Source organism: Sitophilus oryzae, unplaced genomic scaffold (genome assembly GCF_002938485.1).
Source record: "Sitophilus oryzae breed Bouriz unplaced genomic scaffold, Soryzae_2.0 scaffold_177_pilon_pilon, whole genome shotgun sequence".
Taxonomy (NCBI): Eukaryota; Metazoa; Arthropoda; class Insecta; order Coleoptera; family Curculionidae; genus Sitophilus; species Sitophilus oryzae.
The window spans coordinates 3,900,587-3,926,224 of record NW_022146479.1 but is presented as its reverse complement, the minus strand read 5'-3'; the positions used below and the strand labels follow the sequence as shown (position 1 = coordinate 3,926,224).

The window sequence follows — 25,638 nt, the reverse complement described above, 5'->3', positions numbered from 1 at the left end:
CTAGAAGGACCATATTACAAAAAAAAACGGTCGTTGGTTGAGTTGGAAAATATTTATACAAAAATTTATGTTGGGGTAGGGGTAGTTTTCACTCTTCCCGTACTTTTTCTTGTTTTTTTTTGTGAAATTCTAATGTTAAAGCAGTTAGCAAAACATAGACACCCATCATATAATTCAAATCGGAATAACGGTTTTCAAAATAACTGAAAAAAAGTGTTTCTTTTTTTTAATGTTTCATGTCCTCTAGCCGACAAACGAAGTATTGTTGTATAGAGGTAAATTATGTCCAATGAACTTATGTTGATTTCAAAAATACGTAGTAATTCTACGTCCACGGAATATTAGAACACCCTGTATAAAAGAACGAACGAAACTCTGGATTGGAAGTGTTTATTTAATAAGGTTTGTTTTAAACTTTACCTGCCTTACGCGAGCGACTTATTTAAATATTTAAATCACTTAAATTCCACAAAAGAATTTTCGAAGAGAACTTAAAACTTTATTAAAGGACTTAAGTGGTTCAGTCGGATAATAGCCTCATAATTATATTTCTAAAATATTGAAGAAGATAATTAAAAGTCACTTTGGAGATTAAACACTTTCTTGATAAAATAGTAACATTACGTATTGTTAAATGTGTGTACAATTTTGTTATAAATATGGTGAAGTTTAAAAGAATCACTTTTTTTCTTAATATTAAGAGACCGTCCTATTCCGGAAACACTGCGACCTGTATGGCGCCAGTCTGGACAAATGAATGGCAACCCTGCACCTATTTTGGCGAGGGAGTCACGTTTATTTCCCTATAAGCCGACATGTCCAGTGGTCCCGAGTGTAAATTTAAAAATCCAACCGCAGCGCTCAATACGGCAGAAACTAGAAGTGCTGGGTATAAAATATTTCACGCAGTCCCGTTGCCGTTTATGTCGATCGCATTGAAATAATACTAAAATCGCGGCTTTGTCATAATATTTCAGTATTTGATTTTTTACTGGTGCAGTTATTAAAACTATAAAACACTCAGCTACTAGGTTTGTGTTACTACGCTGTTTCGCGTAGTAAAAATTAACTGAAAAGGAGCACGAACTATAGGCTTTGCGTCATGTTGTGTTGTGACAATTTCAAATGGTAATAAAATTGCCGAAAAAATGTTAACGCGTAAAGGACTGCTGATTAGGGTTAGAGTTGTTGAGTGCAAGAACATTCAATAACTCAACTTTTCCGGATATTCAACTCTCCCGAAACAACACTGTATAGCTTTACAGCTTCTCACACCGATTTGATAAAAAGCAAAACTGGATTCAAGCAGTTCGACAAAACAAGTGAGTAAACAAAGAGCTCATTACATAATCAAAAAATTAAATAGGAATATACTATGAAAGGAAAAAATAACATAATTTGCAATATTAATGGTATACTATTTTTAATCAACTAGTGCTTAAATGTTTTATGAACATCTTCTAAAATTATAATTATGTATGTACCTTTAAAAAATTTCGTTATAGCAGAAAAAGCCGCAGTTATGACCCTACTAACAAAACCGGTGTGTAAAACTATGCTCTCTACCGTAGTTGAACTTATCTTAAAATATTTTTTTAGCTGAAATAATAAATTATGATACAGTTATATACATATTTTGTAAAAAAATAAATAAAATTTTAAGCTGAAAACATGGCATTGACTCCTTTTGAAATATTGTAGGTATATTAAAATTCAAAAAAAAATGGTAATATCTTTTTTGCTGGTAAAATTCTTTGTATAATAACGTAAAATGCTTGAAAAACTTACAATACATAGTTAAATAATGTATTACGTTAGCTAGTCCCATTTATCAAGCATGTAAAAGCTGTATCAATTTCATCAAATCATATTATGAAACAGAAGTCTATGCAAAATCGCCTCATTGCGTGCGTTAAGGAATTTTTCAACTGGATAACCTCAAAATAGAATTTTACCGTGTAAACCACTGCTGGAAGAAATTTTGTTTGAGGCTAATATTCATAGGCGCGGTTTTTGATAATTACTTTATTTATGTACAGGGTGTTGGAGATATTTTGTGCGATACCTTACAATCTTGCTTATTGGAAGTAGTAAAAATGTTTAAATATAGAAGGTAAGAGGTTGTTATCTATTTTTTATACCCTTTAATAAGGGTGGCCCACCCCATTTTTAATTTTTTTTTGACAAAATTTTTTATTTTTATTTTTTATGATTGTTACAGTTGAGGGTTGGAACCTTTGGTGTTAAACAGCAAAATAAAAACACTAAATCACCACAATACACCAAAACACTTTTACTTTTACACTGGACGCGCGTTTCGCTAACCATGTTAGCATCATCAGCAGATGATTATAAACTCTATGATGACTATAAACTAAAAAAATGTTTATAATCATCTGCTGATGATGCTAACATGGTTAGCGAAACGCGCGTCCAGTGTAAAAGTAAAAGTGTTTTGGTGTATTGTGGTGATTTAGTGTTTTTATTTTGCTTTTATGATTGTGGCATTACAAAATACATACAACCCTAAATTTCCATCCTTCCACCATCAACCCATATTTTTTATTAGGGGTTGTTTTTGAATAGTTTTTGTTACCATATTCTTCCGAAACGGCTTGACCGATTTTGATGATTTTTTTTATGCAAATTCAATAGGTCTTAGAATAGGTTGTTATTTATTTTTTATACCCCTAATTAATAAGGACCACCCTTATTAATTAGGGGTATAAAAAACCACCTCTTACCACAACTTTTAATTTTTTAGAAAAAAAGAATATTTTTATTTTTTATATATGATGTGTCATTAAAAAATATATACAACCCTAAATTTCCAACCTTTCACCATCAACCCATATTTTTTAATAGGGGTTGTTTTGGAATAATTTTTGTTACCATACTCTTCCGAAACGGCTTTACCGATTTTGATGAATTTTTTTATGGAAAATCAATAGGCCTGAGAATACGTTGTTATCTATTTTTTACACCCCTAATTAATAAGGACCACCCTTATTAATTAGGGGCATAAAAAACACCTCTTACCACAATTTTTAATTTTTTGGAAAAATTTTTATTTTTTATATGATTTTTTATATGACATTAAAAAATACATACAACCCTAAATTTTCACTTTTCTATCATCAACCCCTATTTTTTAATAGCTATATTAGTAATTCAATAATTTTAATTTAACAACAAATTGCTTTTAAAAATTGTTATATTACCTTAAATTAAAAACGTGAGTATGATTGGGTATATACCGTGTATAATGGTATTTACCCAAAATCAATATATCATTTATTGACCCCTTGGGTATATACCGGGTGCAAAAATTTAGGCATTTACCCAAATTTACCATGTAGTTGCCCATCACTGACCTTAGCCACAGCAACGCGTGGTCGGTTCTGCTAATTATGTATATTTATCTGAACTACTTCCTAAAATATTAATAGAATATATTTATATTTACTGGGTGTTGCAATTTCTGTGTGACACAGTATATCGGGTGGTGTATTGGCGTTGGAAATCACATGCGAATTTTGAACTGTCCAAATATTGGCTCCTTTGTTTGATTTTACAGCAAAGTCGTAAATAAGTTTTTTTAAGGTTTGCATATGCTGAATAAACAGGCTAAATTTTAACAAACCGATTATGCCTAATTTAAGAAAAACTGCATCTATTTCTAAATTAAAACTGAAAACTGAGGTAACATTGCAAAATCAAACAAATGCCTTTTGTGAATGTCAAATTGTATTTACTATACATTAGGACATTTGCCTAGTTGGGACAAGTTTTAAATTACAAAAAGCATTTCTACCATTAACCGTAATGTAGTAATGTAGACAACACAACAAATTACATTTGACAATGGTACAATCTTAGATTGACAACTTAATATATGTTGTTATAATATGACATTTGCCTGGTTTTGCATTGTTACCGGTTCAGTTTTAATCTCGGTTATAATTTAAAAATAGATGCAGTTTTTTTTAAATAGTTAAAAATAAATTTGTCCAAAATTGTTCAAATTTGGAATGCGTATTTAGCATACGCAGACTTTTAAGAAACCTATTTACGACATCGCTGTAAAATCAATAGGGCAAAAAAACTAGTAGTTTTACTGTTAAGACTCCAATTAAATACAAAAAAAATATATAAAATTTATCGTTCCCATTCACCTTTATTTCCTCGTAGTCTTAAATAAATCATGTCGCCTCTGAAAAAAAAACGCCAGCTAGCCAGCAAGCTAGCTACAACCTTTTTTCCCGATCTTTCAATTTCTCGAATTCAATTATTCACCTGTATAGTTTGTATTCAGGCCGGCGATACGAACGGCCTTTCCCATTTTACGAAACGTTTTAATAGAGGCCCTGCATCGCTCGTAAATCACCATTAAGACCTTTAATTCATTAATTAAATACAAGACGTTGCTTTCCGACTTTTCCCGTACAGCAGGAAGAAGAAAAAATTTAAGGGTTTTCTGGTTGAAACTGTTTCTGAGGAAAATTATTGCCTAGAATTTGGCTATAACGCATTCTTCGCATTAACACGTATACTTGTGAACGTGACTTTTTATTTACTTTATCACTAGTCAAATATATAATTAGATAGTGACACACTCACCGATCGTCAAAATTATAACGTATATTCGATACTAATTAAACTTTTAGTTACGTAATCAAGGGCGCGATTTTTAAATTCATTGTTGCCAACCATGGACATATTCAGCGCCGTGGTGACTAACTGGAATGTTTAATTGCCCGCTGGGGATTTAGGTGGTAGCTCTGCTGTAAAAAATGTCAACTTGCCACATTTATTTATTTATTTATTTCCTGACATTGTCATTCGTTTTGACACTTTAGTTTTGTATTACACAATTTAAGCTTAAAATTTTTTATTATCAGACCTTGCAGTGGAACATTGTTCTTTTTAGAACCTCTTTTAGTGCGAAGTGGTACAAGATAGCTTAATAACCGTAAAAAACTCATTGCAACTTTATTAGAATATTTTTAACGGGAGAGCGGTAGTAATGACCCTTTATGTCCCTTAAGTGCTATTAAGAAGGTGAGTTTTGTTGATGTAAATAATAACTGTTTATACAGGGTTGTTCACCACATACGACACGGAGTATTGTAGCTAAACCATTAGATTTTGACAAATTGTAAGTTTTGGGTTCGTTGAAGGACTATTAGAGCTACAATTTAAAAATATTTTTACAAGATACAGAGTGTCCCAAATAAATAAAAAATATCAAAGTTGTATTTTTTTAAATGGAACACCCTGTATATTATTATTACATTTTAGTTTCTACGATTAAAATAAAAGGTAAATTTGATTAAGGTTTATTACACCTAAACCTTACCGTTTTTGACATATTTTCAATTTTGTGAAATTGCAGTAAAAATTTTAGAGCTTCATTTCTCCAAGGGTATCAAAGTTTTTAATACTAAATATTTACTGAAGTTTATTTATTAATCAGTTATTGTGTTGCAATAATAAAAATTATACTGCCTTATACAGAGTGTCTAAAAAATTATTTTAAATAATTACTAGCTTTAAACGGCAATAACTTGTTTAATTTAAATAGAACGCCCTATATATTTTATGAGAATCAGATGCACAATTTAATTGTGTATCAAATTGTATTATACCACTTTTTACCTATCCCTTCAAGTTTCCGTAGAAAATGCATTTTCTTGTAATTTAGAACTCATTTATCAATATACCCATGGACTAGTGACATTTTAAATTATTTTTAAATATGTACCAAATTTTTAAAGAAGACAGATACTACAATATAGTTTATAGTTCGTTTATTTCATTAAAAAACGGTTAAATATTTGTTAAAGAGGACCAATAAAATTAATATGATTCCAGTATTCAAACTACATTAATTGACTGTTTGCGTTGATTAATAATAGTTGCTCCAAATATGAAAAAACTAAATTTTGTATGTGTATTAGACAGTGTGGTAAAATGTAACAACTTAAACATTTTATTTCATTTTTTGACGAATTCTTATTTATAACAGAGACGTTCATTTTCGTAACTTATTATGGTATTGATTTCTGAGTCAAATACACATTTATTTAGAATAATGTATTAATTAAAACAATTAAATATGTAATTAATTAGTATTTGGGCGGAAATAATGGTGGTATATTTAATTAATGGTATACTCTTTTATAAAGATTTAAATACCTTTCTTTTTGCATACAAATGGGCTAGTAATATTATCGTTTTGCTAAAAACGATAATATTACTAGACTGTACATTTTGTACATTTGTTGCTTTAAAAACAATCTAAAATGCCAATACATATTCCATGGGTATATTGATAAATGAGGTCTAAATTATAAGAAAATGGATTTTCTACGAAAACTTGAAGGGATAGGTAAAAAGTGGTGTAATATAATTTAATAGACAATTAAATTTTGCATCTGATTCTTTTAAAATATACAGGGCGTTCCATTTAAATTAAACAAGTTATTGCCGTTTAAAGCTAGAAATTATTTAAAATAAATTTTTAGACAATCTGTATGAGGTAGTATTATTTTTATTATTGCAACACAATAACTAATTAATAAATAAATTTTAGTAAATATTTGGTATTAAAAACTTTGATACCCTTGGAGAAATGAAGCCTGAAGATTTTTACTGTAATTTCACAAAATTGAAAATATTTCAAAAACGGTAAGGTTTAAGTGTAATAAACCTTAATCAAATTTACCTTTATTTTAATCGTAGAAACTAAAAATGTTATAATATATAGGGTGTTCCATTTAAAAAAATAAAACTTTGATATTTTTATTTATTTGGGACACCTGTATCTTGTAAAAATATTTTTAAATTGTAGCTCTAATAGTCCTTCAACGAACCCAATACTTACAATTTGTAAAAATCTAATCGTTTAGCTACAATACTCCGTGTCGTATGTGGTGAACAACCCTGTTTTATTTATAATTAATTTATTTTTGTTTCCTAAAATATTGTGATTTAAAAAAAATATATAAAAGTGGGCAAAGCTGTGTCGGCCAAGCTTAATCACGTGACTAAGATTTTATTTGATATGAACTATATTTAACTTGGTAATTGATTATTGACAGGAAGACACAAATGAGTTTTAATTGTTCTGGTTTCAACTTTTTTTAGTGAAGTCTTGATTTTAAGGAAAAGAGAAGAAAAATAAAAGGAAGATAAACTCTAGTCAAAAAAGAGTCTACCAAAAACATAAAATGAAAAAAAAAAAACAGATATTTTAGTAAGTGTCTGTGAACGCATCTATTCATCAATATTATAAATTGTTATCTAATCAATTGCCTATCATAATTTATAGTGACCGTATCCATATATTAGACATTTTTATTTCTACAATAATTATAATGGCTTGGCGCTCGCACCGCACCATAATTATAAAAGGCCAATCTACTATATCTACTAAGTAAATTCAAGCTGTGCACTTAAGAATAAAGTATTTTAATTAATAAAAGTTGTTGCCGTGTAGTGGATTAATTTTTGAGTAAATTTGCTATAAGTATTTAAAGAAACTAGTGGTGAATCATGCATTAAAAAATTATGAAAAAACATTTTTATTGCTTGTATTTATAACGAATTACAGAAAATAATAATTCTTCTATAGGAAAGCAGACAAAAAGACATGTTTACACGTGCGAAAGATATATTTATCGTTGAAAAAGTTTTTCGGAAAATAATAATTTTCCCGTAGGAAAGTCGAAAGAAAGGCATTTCTTCACGTACGAAAATTCCTTTATCTCGAGGTGGAGCAAGCGGTTTAATATTTTATTAAAAATCGTCGTTGCGAGACCGTGTTGTCTCTCAACGACTGTCTTTAGTTTTCGGCTTCGATTAGATAAACTGCTTTAGTACATTGTAACTTTTCGAGTAGCTATATACAGTTATTTTTGCTATAGCTTTAAAGAAGCTTTGGAGGGTATATAACGATAATAGAAGATCCTCTTGAAATATAAAGAACTAGGTGATATCTACGATTTAAACTACTATCGTGTTTCAATAATTAAAATTAAATTATTGTTTGTTGAAAAAAATGGGGATTTTACCACTGGACAAAAATAATAAAAAAAATATTTCTCCAAAAAATCCTATATGGGTATTTCGCCACTGCAAGAAAATATAGAAAATAAAATAGTTATTTTTGTAAACACTTCTGCGTTTATCCCAAACGGAAACTACTTGTCAGTTAAAGTTAGGTTTACAGATATACAAATTTGCCTAACGAACAAAATAATGCTTAACGTTTCGGAAAGTTTATCTCTTTCCGTCGTCGGAAGCAAAAAATACAAAGAATAAAGAAAAAAAAACTATTTTAAATATCTAAATTCAACTATTCGAGAACACTTTAGTTTTTTAAAACAGATACGTCTACAAAACCCGTTCTTGAACGTCAATCTTTTCCGTTTGACGTTGAGATTAGAGAGTAGTAGGAACGTTATTTTTTTGCTTCCGACGACGGAAAGAGATAAACTTTCCAAAACGTTAAGCATTTTTTTGTTCGTTAGGCAAATTTGTATGTACAGGGTGTCCCACTTAAGATGGCTACAAGCCAATATCTTGGTTGTTTGTTGAGCGATCTTTTTCATTTTTGGCAGGACGCTGTATGGCTATAAGACGTACATTTTGCGCAGGGTATGAAATGCGATACCTCATAGAGGTACGTTTTAATGGGGTTTGATATTTTTCGAGTCAAGAGTAAACTACCCTTAGGACACTATTTATTTAAAATCTGATAAATCATAATAAATCCTCCTTACCTAAGATACTTAAGTTCTAATTTTTATATTTTATATTGATACAGGGTGTGTTATTAAAATAAGACATTTTTATTTTTATTATTATTTTTTATGTACTTACGACGCCACTGGATAAACAACTGGTTTATTATCAATAACCAATTATCAATAATAATCGATTTAAGTTTTCAGATAACTTCCATAATAATTAGGATACGATACAAAAAAACTAAATATTTTCAATTTATTTTGTTTACTTTAAAAAAAAAATAAGTTTGCTAATACAAATGAATAAAATGAGTTACAATAATTTAAAAACCCAGTTTTCAATGGAATCTGAAATATAATTTTTATTCGTTTTATTGAGGAATATTTTAAAAAATCCAAATAGTTATTTAAAACAATCACTATTAACTTTGAAAAATATGCTGTAAACAAAGATTTATAAAACTATAACGAACTAAAAGTCAACCTCTTCGACCATCTTCGACCAAACTTAAATCGATTATTAATTGATAATTGGGTATAATTGATTATTTATAATAAACCAGTTGTTTATCCAGTGGCGTCGGAAGTACTTAAAAAAATAATAATAAAAATAAAAATGTCTTATTTTGATGACACGCCCTGTATCAATATTTATAAAAATTAGAACTTAAGTATCTTAGGTAAGGAGGGTTCAATATAATTTATCAGATTTTAAATGAATACTGTCCTAAGGGTAGTTTATTCTTGACTCGAAAAATATCAAACCCCATTAAAACGTACGTCTATGAGGTATCGCATTTCTTACCCTGGGCAAAATGTACGTCTTATAGCCATACAGCCTCCTGCCAAAAATAAAAAAGATCGCTCAACAAACAACCAAGATATTGGCTTGTATCTATCTAAGTGGGACACCCTGTATGTAAACCTAACTTCTGACAAGTAGTTTCCGTTTGGGATTAACACAGAAGTGTTTACAAAAAATAACTAGAAATTTGAATTGCTTGTAATTTGAGACTTGTTTAACTAATTTTAAATTATTAATATCTATACAATGTTCCTCATCAACAATATGTTCAGCAACGCAAGATTTATCCGGTCTACCATATCATATCTGAGCTATATTGTTGTAATTTATTATTAGCACTATACACAAGTTTATAATTGACAGTCTTAAAAATTATTTTTAAACCGCGGGATCACTCTGTATCAAATGGCATTGAAAAATACTTTGACGTATCTTTGTCCACTTGAAAAGTCGAATTTTCAGCAATCGCAAACTTATACCTACGTTTTCTAATTATTTTATCCACTGATGAAGAAGCATATCCATTACATTCAGCTACATTCCTAATGTAATTTCTTTCATGAGTGACAGTTGAGAAAAATGCATTCTTCATAAAAAATTTTGCTTGTTCTAAAATTGTTAACTGTTTATAATTTTCCAAATTTCCATGCCGGTTTAGAGAAAATTAAAAACGAACATGAAAATATTGTTGAATTTTTGTTCTTGATTTCCTTGTTAAGACCTAAAAATCAAAAAGCGATTCTATGGCAATATAATTTCGATAGATGGTTATTATTATTTTTGATTATATATCTATTTTGTTGTTGTTAAAGTATCACATTTTCCGATATCTATTATCACCCATTCTGTAGAATTGAATTAAATGTAATAAAATCTCTTGTAAATCTAATCATACGGGAACATACTGTATATTATATTTCAAAGATGCAGAATTTGATTGCAGAATATTTTTTTTTGTATTTAAGGTGTTACTGCACTTTTCAAAGTTAATTCTTCACACTGTATATATTTTATTTTCTTCCAGGTTTTATGGTACAGGGATACGATGCAACTGGACACTACGGAGACCCGGATAATGGAGTCCAGAGGGTCTAGACACACGCTCGTTATCCGTAAAGTGCACAGGACGGATTTCGGAAATTACACTTGCGTCGCGGACAATCAGCTCGGAAAAACTAGGAAAAGCATCCAATTAACCGGTAAGATTTATAGCAAACGATGGAAGCAGCGGGTTCGGTTGAAATAAAATAAAATAGCCGGATAGAGGAAATTTTTCGGAGAAATTTAGTTGTTGCTTAATAGGATTAAAGTGCCTAAATATTATTTAGTTAGAAGATAGATTGTAGATTATATGGGAGAGTGTAAGTTAATCACAGCGACCTTATACAGGGTGTCCCAGGCTGAGCGTGTATTAGAAGTTTCTAGAGAACTACAATATCAAAGATTTTATGCACATCATATGTTTTCCAACGTGATCTATCGATTAAAAATATTTTCAATATGGCGGCCCTTCCGGAAATACCGGAAGTTGACAGCAACTTTCTTATTTTAAACGTGTACCCCATTTTTTATTATGTAATTAAATTATCTGTAAAATTTTATGAATTTTGATATTAAACAGTGTATACCTAACATTAACCGTTTTTGGTGTCTCTGGTGTTTCCCGATTTTCCTTACAGAATCTGCATTCGCCGTTGTTTCTTAGGTTCATCTACTGAGTTCTTTATTGAGGAGACAGTGTCCTGTTAAAAATTTTATGACAATGCGAAGTTTGTTCTTCTAGGAAAATCTTTGATTTTTCTTGGTCGTAAGTTATGGAAAATTTCTTCGAGTGTCTTAGACCGTTAGGAGATTACAAATTTTGCATTATAATTATTAGTTCTTTTTCTCATAAGAATCATAAAACTCTTATTATCTTTGACATTTAACAAAGTAAAACGAGAGAAAAAGCATCCAATTAATCGGCAAGATTTATGGCTAACTATTGGAACTGGCTCGCGTCTAACTTCAAATGAAATTGTCGGCAATGTTCGACCTTTCCACAGACGAGAGATTTTCCGGGAAACTCTCCGTCTTTTCTAATAGAATTAAAGTCGCTATTGTTCGGTTAGTGAACAGGAAAAAAGACACACGAAAAACATTTTAAATTTAATGAGTGTAGATATCTTTGGGTGTTTTTTAATTTTGATTATAGACGATACAAAAATCTAGATATGGGTTTTCTACATTTGACGTGAATCAAAAAAGGTATGGTCTATTCATTTACATGATATAATATTTTACTATAAAAGTTTCGTTTTTTCCTTTGAATAAAAATATTAAGGAAAGAGCATAACAAAAATCTGAGATCGACGGCGACGGGACTCTAAAATGGCCGACGTAAATTCCGGTTTATCAGTGCCGTTCTAATTCTATTCAAAACGTGTAAAAATATGATGTAGGGCAGACATGAGGTAGACTCAATAATTTGTTGTTTTAATTTACGTTACAATAAAAATGTTGGTAGTTATTAAAATTGTTATAAAAATATACAATTCTAATAAAAATAGATAAGTTATAATAATCTAATCTTTGACGAGTAGTAAATAAAAGCAAAAATGCAAGAAAAAATATATAATTAGTTATTTTAAGTGAATTTCATAAATGATCGGTTTACTACACGTATTTATATTATATAGTCACATACTAGCGAAAAGTTATTTCATTATTTCCCTCAATTTTTGACCGAGATCTACCGCACGCTACACAACCAACTATTTTACAGTCTTTTTCGTTAAATCGCAATAGTGTCACTGTTAATTTAAGTTCTTCTACAACTTCCTTCTAGATTTACTACCTTTAAGCAACTATCAGTGGTAGAATAAATAATAAATAACATAAAATAAGCTCAGTAAGGACTGACAAATCCACAAAACTTCAAATCAAATTCAAATGTGTTATATGAATCGTCAAACAGAACTGTCAAGTATCCCCACCCTAGAGTCCTCTTTCCGTCGACCATGCCTGAATACATGGATAGCATTATACCTGTGATTATACTCCTTACTTAATATTTTTATTCAAAGTTTTTTTTTCTTTTAGGGTACGGAACCCTGAAAACAAACTATTCAAATCGAATTAACAAACAGAAAGTGCAATGCTTCTAACTAGAAAACGTTAACTGATGTAATTTGTCGTGTCTTGAGATATCTGTGGTTTAATCGTTAGAATTCCGCTAGACAAACTTCTCCTTTTATTGCCTCGTTGCAAGCTTCTTAGTTGCTGGCGTACTTCTTCCACGCCTTCGCCTCAAAACAAATAAGTAACCAGTTACTAATCAGCCGCTATTTGTCCGAGATGCACCTAATTCCAAAACAAATAGTCGTACTTAACATCTAGAAGCGCTGGGACTAAGTGATTTAGCCCGGCTCTGAGACCTTTACGTAATTTAGCTCTGGCAAAGCGAAATAAAGCTGATATTTTCTGTCTTCTTGATTTGAAAAAGTAAGAACATACCTTGTTACTGACTATTCAATTGATCTAAAGTTGTACGAATGAGTTTTGATTGCTTTGATGTGAACTTTTTTTAGTGATTCTTTTTTTTGGAATTGTTTTGTCTCTGTTTGGAATGTTTTCATTGAAACAGTTGTTGAATCTGTCTTGATTTGTTGAATCTAAGTTTTTAAGTCTTGATTTTAAAATTGAATGTTTTGGATAAAATTATATACTGTGTGTTTCAAAAAACATGTGCCAAGAGAAAAAAAAGTCAGTGGCGTACATAAAAAGGGGCCGTTGTAAGCGTACATGCTTTTTATAGAAAAAAATATTCCAGTGATAACCCATATGCACGTCCATGGTAAATATGTCAACTCTTTTTTAGCTTTAAAATATGTCGCATTTATAGTAACTTTTACCCTCAAAATTTCATTCGAAACGCTAAAAGTACTTGGCAGAAAGTTATAATAATTCAAAAAAATATTAAAACTTTAACACCCTGTAGCTACAAAACAAAGCAGAATCGGACCCATGTTGATTTGAAAAATAAATCTTATTTTTACGTGAAGAATCTCCCCACGAAAAATGGCACATGTTTTTTGAAATACCTTGTATATTGACTATACAGATTCTGAAGTATTTTGAACTGTATAAAATATATAAAATTTTATTCCAGGTAAGCCAAAAGCTGCTATCTTCAAAAGCTCCACGATGGGACATTACAGGGAGAGGTACAATATAAGTTGGGAAGTAGAATCTCTCAGTCCTATTGAAGAATATCAACTGCTGTTTCGAAGAATACCAGACGGGTGGTCTACGTCGTACACTGAAGATGGACTACCTTTACCTCTTCATCATCAGGGTCAGAAGAAATTCGGACAAAAGGTAGATAATAGTGATTTATGATATAAGTGTGATTATGCGAAGGGAAGTTCTATCCTTAAGAATAAAATAAGATTGCTTTTAGCCATGTGTTTCTGCTTTGTATGTTTTGGCTACTTTCTTCTATGGATATTATTCTCTCTGAAACACCGGGTGTTTTTTAAAAGTAGCTCATCCCTGTAACTTTTTTATTTTTTTTTCAGATAAAAAAGCGAGATTTAGTGTTTTAGTGTATGATATCAATCAGGATTGATTGACGTATTCAATTAGTTTCAATCACTTACTGTTTCACCGGAAATTACTACAAATAAATTGATTTTGATTTCTAATGGTACCCTTGAAATTTTTTACTTTATTTGGTTAGAGAATGACGTTTTGAATAGTGATGGGAAAAACCGATTAATTTCAATAATCGAGTACTCGAGTATCAAGCGATTGCAATAACCGAGTGATCACTCGAGCGAAATATCGCTCGTTAACGCCAAGCGCCAAGCAGTAAGCTGCGTGCGCAGGGCACATATTCTTTCGGTAATGAACGGCAAGTAGTAAGCGGCGAGCGATTCGCTTGATCGCCTGATTAGTCACATTAAAATCAGATTTCAATTTATTTCATTCTAGGATCGCTTGCGTTCGTCGCTTGGTACTCGTCACTTGCATCGCTCGTTCATAATCGAGCAATGTCGGTTATTTGAATAATGGAGTACTCGAGCGAATTTTCGCTCGAGTGATCCCATCACTAGTTTTTAATAGAATTACATCATATGTCATTCCTTGACATTTTTGCTGAAAAAACAGGATTTTAAATTTTTTCGATCTAGAGTGCTATGGCTGTGAGACACCTTTTAAAAACAACTGGTAGATAATGTTAACAACTTGGTGATTTTAAAGCCAACCATTATTATTATGCGGACAATAAATATTTACTAATAGATATAAAAAAGAGATATAAATAACTACAAATAAACAATATTATCGAACCTGAAATAGAGATTATCGCGATCGCAAGTAGACTAAAATGGCAGTAAAATAGCACTAAAATATATATCGAATGTTTCAGGCGTCAAATGCCCATAAAATAATATTTATTTGCCCTGTACGTCCATGACTATAAAAACACTTTTTATGGTTGCAAATAAATCTAACCGGTTATACTGAATGCTTTTAATGCTCTTGTAATAAACCCTACTAATTATACATTGCTATTAAGGCTGTTAAGATAAAGAATTGCTTATAATAACACTAGGTGCTGAACTCTTTTTTATTTTTATTGGATTTACTTTTATTGTTTCTTGAGTTATAACTCATCATACAGTCTCAGGGCTTTGACAAAATCCAGTATCTAAGACGATTAGGTTAGGTTGCTAACTAAAGCTAATAATTTACGGCCAGAACCACGACTCCTGAGCATTTTTTTTATTCATGTTAATACATGCTTTGGTTAATTTTTAAGAGCGAAATGAACTGATCAAATGTGCAATTTTTTCAATTATCATTACTTCTTGATGTAATTTTTTTATATGACGAGATGGTTTTGGTGACTATTGTCGTAACGTCATAGTACGCTGCATTGGATACTCTATACTAAATTAAAAAAAAAAACTTTAAAGACTAACGATTAACGATACAGTCCTGGTTTTAATAAACAGTCATAACAATAACAGAACTAACGATATTAAAGAAAACATTTGTAATACTCAAGTATGCAAACAGAAAAAAAATGTAAATAATACCCTAATACTTTGTATTTCTTCTTTTTGATGCTATAACTACCTGTATACGTCCGTTCATACTGTCATTGAAGCTGCATATATCATATTGCTTTATGTTTTCTTATTCTTCTTTAAGGACCAAGCGAAGTTCATTTAATGAAGCTCGTACTACTTCGCGACCTCAAACCCTCCTGCCAAGCATTTGCCAAATGTCGAATATGATGGGTAGTTCATAGTAGTATATAGTTCACAATAATCACCAAAGCTCCCTTGTCACATTAAAAAATAACTTCAAAAAAGCAATGATATTTGAAGAAATATTATTATTTTAATAATAATTAATTGTTGATGGCAAGTTGATTTCGCTCTTAAACATTAACCAAGGCATGTGTTGCAATGATCCAAAGAACAAAATGCTCATGAGACATGGTTCTGACCGTAAAATTATATTTTTAGGAAAACTTACATACGAAGTTATTGCACAGGGTGTTTTAAAATTGAGGTAAAAAAGCAACACCTCGATTAACCCTGTATTATATGCCAAATACTAAAGTTTATAAAAAAGTGAGTTTACGAATTAAAGTTGATATAATTATATAAGGCTTGCTAAAAAATTGCTAAAAATAGGGCTCAAAATATCAAAAATATAACTCTAACTAATATAAAAAACAAATAAAAAAATAATGAAAACTCAATCAAATTACTGCATAGAGAAACAAAAGGCAGACGCTTAAGTTACCTCAAATAGTTAGCAATATTTAAATTTTTTAAAAACGACAATAATGTAAACGACTAACGAGGATTTTTAAACTCATTTTTTAATACCCCTTTTGTAAATTCTTTAAACCCCCATAGCAAATATATATCGTAACAGTGTAGTGAGACGGTTAGTTTTAAGGAACTCGTGAAAAAGGCCTAGGAAGCAGAAACATACATATATAGAGATACAGTTCTACTTTCATTAAACTTGATACTAAAATACTAACATTTCAATGATCTTTTACAGCTTCATTACTATTTATTTTTATTTTTATTTTAAGGAGAACCGTACGTACTCCGCGGTGGGTTACAGCGTAGGCTACGGCTACACTCGGTCCACTAAGGGTCATTCTGAATGGAGCAATGTCATTCTGCCGGCCTCTCAATCATCCACCATTGGGGTGCAGTCGATGAGCTACGTCATCAGGGGTCTGGAGCCTGGACAACAATACGAGGCCAAGGTACAGGCCAGGAATAAGTTTGGATGGAGTCCTGTGTCGAAATCCTTTACCTTTCAAACAACTAGCAGAGGTTAGTGACAAAAATTAATTAAGTTAAAATAAATGATGTTTAATGTAATGTAAAAATATCTTTAAATATCTCAAAAACCAAAGTATTTAAACATATCAAACCCTTGTAATAAATGTCTTATTTTATGCCCAAGAATCTAAAAATAAAATAAAATACCGGGTGTTCCATAAGAAAAAAATATATCTTTGGTATATATCTTAGTTTTGAAACATCCTGTATATTTCAAAATAATTTTAAATTGTGCACATTGCCACACCACATATACTCATAAAATATTTTGCTTCTACATCTTTCCGTTTTCGTATAATCAACCGAGGCGAATGAGGTGCGCCACCCTGAATAGTAGTTTCGAAGAAAAAATACAGAGGAAGAGATAAATACTTTTTATTTATATTCCTGTTTTTTTTTCAGAAAATGCATTTATGGACCTTGGCCATCATTTTGGGTCAAATGGTAAGTCTTTTGTTTTTATTACAAGGTAGATAAGGCTTATATGACATTCTTTTTTTTATTTATTACAGAACCAAGTCCTGTAGAGAACTTTTTTGGTATAAAAAGTCTAAACAAAGTATCTCTGGTTACAAGTACTCCACTCGCTCTAGTTTTTGGAGTTTTAATCTTAAGTATACTCTAAATATAAACTAAAGTTTTATAAAACTTACATATAGTTATGTTTTAAAAGTTTCATTTTAAATTTTATTTACTGAAACAGTATTGTCTGTATAATTTTTTAAATATAAATAAATAGCAGAATTGTAAACAAAAATATACTTTTTTAAATCGTATTGTGTCAGATGTCGTCAATGGGTCCAATTTTTATTCGAAAGTTTTATATTTTTGTATGCCGGATATTTTGAGTTGAAAAATGCAGCACATGCATGTTAAATTTTTGTAGGGCTTTTTTCATTTTTAAACTTTTTTATTATATATTAAATTATAATTCAACATTTTTAGTTATATTTTTTTATATACCATATGGGACAGAAGGAAAATTATAGTACACTCTTAAACGTTCTTTATTAACCGCTAATAAAATTTAGTTTTTTGAGAAACTTTGGGACAGCATATTCTACAGATAAAAAAATTGAATAATGAAGTTCATGAAATAACGCAGATATTTGTGGATATTTGATATTGATTTGGTTGTCTAATATGACTCCTACTTGTAGAAGACGCCTCCTACATATTTTTTTAACTGGTTTGAAGAGTAGTAAATTTTTGTCCGTACCTGTATTAAATTACAGAGTAAAACATATACATTTCTGACGTTTTTTTACGAAAAAAAAGTCTCTTGGCAAAAATAGCTACGACTAATGGTTCTCGAGATATTTGGAATAGAAATAATCAGTTCATGTAATTATACAGGATGTCCCAGAAATAAGTGCAAGTATTTTAAGGGGTAACAGATCTCGATAAAAGAAACATATTTTCTCTTTATCGTTTTTCAAATAAGTCCAAAATAACGGAGTTAATTTACTTTGAAAATTAAAAAAAATATATTTTTTGCTAAAATTTTGAGAACCATTGGACCTTTTCTGGATTTTCTTTTTTGTAAATGTTGCCATATTATCAAGAAATTATGTTTCCTAACTAAAAACTAAAAAAAAATCCAATTTTTTTTTCCAAAAAATTCCGAATTTTTTTTTTCGCGAAAAAACCTCATAGGCGTGTTTCTGGGGTTGAACTATACTCCCAGTTGAAATACTTGCACTTATTTCTGGGACACCCTGTATTAATAAAAACTGAACATCTTGACTAGATAGTTATTGGACTGAAATCATAAGTATTTTCCAGTTCAGTCAGTTTCCAGAGTTTTTCCTCAGTAGTTTTATACAGGTATAGGCGAAATGTTGTTAATCAGGTGTAAACCAAACCAAACCAGTTAAAAATATGTTGATGGTGCCCTTACAAGTAGGAGCCATGTTGACCATGTTGCCAAACCAAACCAACTCTTATATTTACTGTATATTAATCATATGCAATCTTTGTTAATTAACTTTTTTAGTAAATAAGAAGCAACCTGCCATTTTTCTGTTTACAGCTGGTTTGTATATCTTGGGTACATTTGTTTTGTTCATTAATGTTTGTCTCTGTTACAAATGTTTGATATAATAAACAATTTTTAAGAGTGTATTATTTCTACACTTCGTATTGTATTTATTTAATTTGTTATTTAATTTTTGTTATATATTATTTTAGATTTTTTTTGCTTTTCTGCACATATTGTATATAACCTAGTGTCGCTTAAAGCAATCTAGCCATTGCTTTCTCTTATACTCCAGATCCACATTGTATATTATTATAGCAATGCTCCAAGTAGTTGACTACATCAATTTGAAATAATTTCTGTAAATAAGTATATATATTTTTTGAAATGTTACTATTAATACAGGGTGTTCCTTAAATTAGTATAGTATATTCCTAAACAAGAAGCACGTTTTTAGGTTTTTGTTCTCAAAAAAATATAAAGATTTTTCTTTATATTTTAGAAAACTTTTTAGGTTGACCTGAAACGTTATTACTTGACCAAAGAAATTAATATAAACCTGTGCCCCCCAAAATATAAACACTGAAATAAAACATAATTTAAATAACTCGGTTTTTTTGGGCTTATTGAAAAAATGGAAAATACTGAGTATATCTGGATTGACCAGCTATGAAAATGTTTGTAGTTATTGAAGGAACACCCTGTAAAGGCTTATTTTATATTAGATACATGAATTGAGAACTTAAAGGCGTTTTCACTAGTCAAGTGAATTGATACTTGCAAACTTCATTGATACACAGGAATTCTACTAACTTGAAAGCATAATCAACTCTGACTTTATCGTTTGATTAATTTGGTTAGGAGTTGACTCGTGTAAACGCACCTTAATAGAAAGAAAAGGATATTGCGGTGAAAAGAAATATACTATTTATCTATTTACCAAAGTAAACAACCACTCAACAGGCAATTATGCGACAGAGTTTAATGCTAAAATAAATATATGCATATTTGTTTGTTTTGGTAGATATTTACTTCTCTACGGTACACACCAGGGCAATGCTGTTGGATTTAGCTGGTAATTTAGCCGTATTTGTCTTGTATAATTACATTATCTTTAAATTATCCCATTTTGTAATTTAAGTAAATTAATAAAAGCGCGTAAAAAGTTTAATTAGCGGATAATTTCTGTTGGATAAACAATAAACAAACTGTAATGAGCGGTATTTGTTTTAATTTAAGTGTGGCTTGTTTTAGTAAATTTATATTTACAAAGACTATATGTGTTATCCTTTTGTTATTATATTGTGCGATTCGACATCAGAAAAATACATAAACAAAGAGGAAACCAAACGGGTCCTTTATATAAATATAAAAGTTTGTCAAAAGACGTAAATTAATTTGTTACAATAATTGTCTAACAATTACTTAAACATCTTTTTGTGATTATAGTTAATTTTTAAGTGTTTTTAAATAACTGATGTGTACTATATAAAGACCAGATATTTATTAAAATGTGCTATGAAAAGATATATACCATATGATCGAAAAAAAATGTCGTCATAAACGGCTTTTAAACTAAACGTAATTTTTACTCAATATCAAAATAAATTACGACCTTCTTAAGGCCAACTGGCACTAAGCACCATTTAACAATAAAGAAGAGTGTCAAGTAATGATGTCAAGGCCAAGACGTCTAGGACTTGACCTCGCCAAAATTATCATCTATTGTCATTCCACAGCCGTTTTTGACGCCGTTTTTTTCGATCGTATGCTACAAGGTCTTTGTTTAAGTCAAGTAAATATTTAATTTCATTTATATTTTTAACAAATATTCAAGAAGAATGTAAAAATTACTACATATTACATAGCTATAAAAAAACAATACATTTATTATTAATTTACGGCTATAAATTGTTAGTATATATCATTTCATATTTTTTGTATGACCTTAATGGAAAGCCCTGAATTGTATGAGATGGAACAAGAAGTCTGAAATCGATGTAAAGATAAATGTATTTTTATCTCTTTCTGAAAGAAATGAGAAATGTGAAGAATATGCTATGTGATTTATATTATATATAATATACTGTAACTTAACTTAAAAAGTAGCTATAATAAATAATATTTATATTTACTACACTGTTTTATTTATTCCGCAAATTTTCGTAGAAAAATATTCAGTTGATTTAGATTATTTTATCTATTTGTTTATCGTGTTTTGATTCTCCCCTTGTGAATTTAAAATTTATTATAGATACAAATCATATGCTCAGGATATTTAGAGTTTTTTCTTGTTTCATTTTTTTACTTTCTCGAACTTTTTACAATATGTTTTTTTTGTAATCTAATAAAATTTTCCTAGTTTAGCTATTGCCCGCCATGGCCATGGAGGTAAGTATATATCCATATATTGACAGTGATTCTTTAGCCTTATACATATATATTTTTTTTTAGTTGTTTCTTGGGTCTGGTGGCTATGGTTAGATTAAAACAATAGTTTTTCGACGACGTTTCGCATTTATTGGGTCATGCTACTTCAGGGTTTTTTTTTGGTCTTTCTTATGTCTTGGAGTGTTTAATACCGTTTGTTGCGAGTCTCAGTCCCTTTCCAGAGACACAAGACATAAGAAAGACACACTCCAAGACATAAGAAAGACAAAAAAAAATCCTGAAGAGGCATGACACAATAAATGCGAAATGTCGTCGAAAAACTATTGTTTTAATCTAACCATAGCCACCAGACCCAAGAAACAACTAAAAAAAAATATATCCATATAATGATATAATATAAAACATAGTTCTACCACAACGTAGGTTCTTTTATTTTGTTTAAACTGTTTGATAGAGATTACTAAAATTTTACATCTTCAGGTCTGTTCCCAGAAGAATCCCTGACTAGTCAGCGCGTTTCTTATTGGTTGAAATGCTTAGAAACCTGTCTAACAATCAGGTTTCTACGCATTTTAACTAATGAGAAACGTGCTGACTAGTTAGGGATTCTTCCGGGAACAGACCTTTCAACTTCGTTGAGCCACTATCTAGATTTTCGATCATACGGTACGTTATACCGTATAATCGTATCAAAAATAAAGAATAAACACTACTAAATAATAGAATAAGAAAGAAAAGATGAGAATAAAACACAAGAACTAAATCTCTAAATTTAATGTGGTGCTACGTTGTATTTCCTATTTTTCCTCTTTTTGCCGGGCAGGCTGTCGAGAACGGCACATATTTCAAATAAATAAAATTGCGGCATGGAGCGGAAAACCGTCTCTCTATTGAAACATTTTTATAGAAAACGTTTTCGGCTTTCAACGGCAGATAAAATTTATTTTCGAATTTTTAGCCGCCGGATTTTTTCAGACGTTTATATTACCCACTACATAAATTTTGCATTTAATTTATGATTTTCAAGAGCTAGCGTCGAGAACGGTAAACAAATTTGGGATATACAAACATAAATATAAATTTTGTAAACACAAAATAGATGCAGTATTATATTTTTTGTAGTGTGTTAGTAATACAATTAATTAATAACCCATTAAATTTAATCCATTTTAGTTTTGTAATTTTTATCAAATTTCTTTTGATGATGTCTATTCATCATACTCGAATAAAAAAAATTATTGAATCTTTACTCATATTAAAAAAAGTCGTGTTAGAAACACCATATTATATAACTCAAGAACGACTGGATCATTTTTTATGATCTCTGTTTTACTGGATTCGTCTTCGGCCCAAATATCTACCATATTATCGAAAAAAAAACTGCGTCAGCTCTGGCCATGAAATGAAGATCGCTGTCATTTTAAGGTGCGTTCACACCAGCCGCGCCGCGCAAAATATTTTTTTAACATGTACTTTTGAAGTGTATTTTTTTTAGCCCCCACACCAGCGGCGCGGCGCACAGCTGCGCAGCTGGTGTGAACGCTCCTTTATATGTAAAATTATATGGGGAATGTCATCGATGTTCATTTCTAAGCCAACTGGACGCCGTTTTTTTCGATCATACGGTATTAAAATATCGGAAAAATTAATTTTGAAATTTATATAGAAAATAAATATTGAGTAAAAAATACCGCAAGTTTCTGTTCGTACCGTATATATAGTGTGAGCGGTTGGAATCGCCAAGAATCAATTTGTAGGCATTTTGATTACTATATGTTTTAGGTGAGTATTTTATTCGATATACTAGACATTATCATATGACATTATAGAATAGGACTTCAAAAAAAACTAGTAGGAGAATAAAAGGCATATACAAATCTAGAAAGATATTGAAATATCATCATCATCATTATTTTCAGGCCATCCAACCATTCCAATTATAGTATTGTCTATTGTTGGCTATGCGGGCCCAAGTTATATCTGCATATTTCCTAATATAAAGGTCTTATCTCATGTTCGGTCTTCTTCTAGGTGTCTGAATTCCTCGTGGACACCATGATGTAATTTTTGTGGTCCATCTGTTGTCCGTTCTTCTTGCCAGGTGTCCTACCCATTGCCATTTGATGGGTTTGATTCTGTGGATGACATCTATTACCTGGGTCTTTTGTGGTATCCACTCTAGTCTTTTACGGTCTCTCTTGGTTATTCCCAGTATATTTCGTTCCATTGAGCGTAGTGCGACCTGCAGTTTCCTTATGATGTCCGTTTAAGTGTCCATGAACATAGGTGGTCTAGGGACCATAGCAGCAAAGGTCATGACCATGGTACAAAGAAAACAAGGTATGATCGATAGCGGCCCCAATTTCATTCAGTTTACGCATACCACGTGTGACGTCATACGCCCAACAAAAAATATCCATATTGTTCAACTGCCACTAATAAAAAAAACCTAAAATAGGAAAGAATTAGGACATAATCTCAAAAGTTATGTCAAATTATCGAGCTTGACACTTGAAAAATTATTTTCACATTTATTATGTGTCATCTGTTTGACAATTTGAAATTGGCGCGCGGAGCTTACCGACCAATGGTGCCGTTTATCACCTGTGACATAGTGACCAACTTGCGCATGACTGGTAGTACACATTGGTCGAATGTTTTCTTCTGTGTGTGCATTCTGTACACTGAGTGACATTCTAGAGTTGAATATGATGGAGTTTCTTCCATAAGTACTCCATGCTAACTTAACTCTTCTGTTGATTTCTGGTAGTAGAGATCCCGAGCTGTGTATTAGTTGTTCCAAATATATATATATTCTTCTACTATTTCCAGTAGTGTATCATTTATTAGAATATCGTTTATTTCCACTAGTTTGTTGTACATTACTTTAGTTAGTGCTAAATTCATTTTTATATACCATACGAAAAAAAATATAGGTATACAGGTTGTTAATTTGTTTATTACTCGCGGCAAGAGCTTTATGGTTGAAATATGGCATTGAAAGACGACGCGACGGGACGAGTCGGCACCTTATCTTAGTACTCATTTGGAATGTAGACAGTGTTGCCATTCTGTTCCCCAATAAGTAACCGTCCAGTTAACAGTCTGTATATAAAAATAATGAGGTAAAACGAATATGTTTATTTATGTTACCGTATCATTAAAATGTATTCTGGGATTTAATAATAGCAATAAAACTATTTTAAACAATCGTAACTTTATGTTGTATAATGATTGTAAAACTTTTTAAATTGTTCTCTCAGTCAAAAAGCCTCAAAATCTATAAAATTATATAACTTAATAATTAAATAAGCAACCGTTTATAAGTAAAAGAAACATAAAACCAACTTTAAAAAACTGGAATTTTTATTAAAAGCAACTTTAATAAACAACTTATCACCTGTATCATTTCATTCTGAAACCCAGTTATAAATTAAAGTAATCGCAGCATAAAAATTACTTTCCCAATTTGCATATTCACTGCAGCAACGTATAGCCAGAGCCCGGCTCATGCAACTCGCGTCTTTTTTTCCCTGCACACTTTACACCGGATTATATACGTACGTAGGGCGTAGGGCCGTAGCATTTTTCGCATTTGACGTTTGAATTGAACGACGCCGTATATTTTTCCTTTCACTTACGGTCGTCAAGCAAACAGAAATTAACTTAACAGCGCCGTGTTTTTTATAAGTTTCGCGAGTTATGAAAAGAGTTCTGAAAAAGAGAAATATGGAAATTAAATTGCACGGGAAGAATTAATGGAATTAGAGAAGTGGTAGTTTAAATTAACAGTTTTAACGCAAAAAATTATATAAGCATAAAAGAAATTGAAAAAATATATAGGGTGAGTCGTATATAAGTTAAAATATTTTTAGGGGTAGCATATTTTGATCCCAGAAAGAAATTTTTTGAAAAAAAAATTGAAATGTTATTTAACAAACAAAATTTCTTGATAATATGGCAACATAGGATTTAACAATGAGATGGTAGTCGTTCGTGCTAAAAACTTTGGTACAACTGATATTGGAGATGGAGATTTAACCTCTGCAAAACGGTCTCAGATACTGGCTCTTATCAATTTCAAAAAATTCTTTTTATTTTTTTGTTAAACAAATGAACAAAATTAGAATAGCCAACTACTTCAATCAATTTTGAATTGATTTGTATCAATATTCCCATCAATCTATCAATAATCCCATCATCTTTAGTTCAAAACATTATTTGAGCATGAAAACATCAAAAATTCTCTAATCAAAGAGTAAAAAACAAAATTCCATCGCTAAATCCGTAGTCTTTCTACGCCACGCTATTACTCATCCATATAACCCATCTGGATATTAACGGGTG

At 30.6% G+C, this 25,638-nt stretch overlaps 1 protein-coding gene across 1 annotated transcript in view; it reads left to right on the top strand.

Annotated features, from left to right (window-relative positions):
• Positions 1–18,099, top strand: part of LOC115882330 (limbic system-associated membrane protein-like) — a 113,321-nt gene extending 95,222 nt beyond the window's left edge. The window contains exons 6-10 of the mRNA XM_030900347.1: positions 10,583–10,757; positions 13,709–13,917; positions 16,664–16,913; positions 17,325–17,366; positions 17,435–18,099. Of these exons, the coding sequence (XP_030756207.1) occupies positions 10,583–10,757; positions 13,709–13,917; positions 16,664–16,913; positions 17,325–17,366; positions 17,435–17,547 (789 nt within the window). The 3' untranslated portion in view covers positions 17,548–18,099. The remainder of the gene's footprint in view (positions 1–10,582; positions 10,758–13,708; positions 13,918–16,663; positions 16,914–17,324; positions 17,367–17,434) is intronic.
• Positions 18,100–25,638: the final 7,539 nt, after the last annotated feature.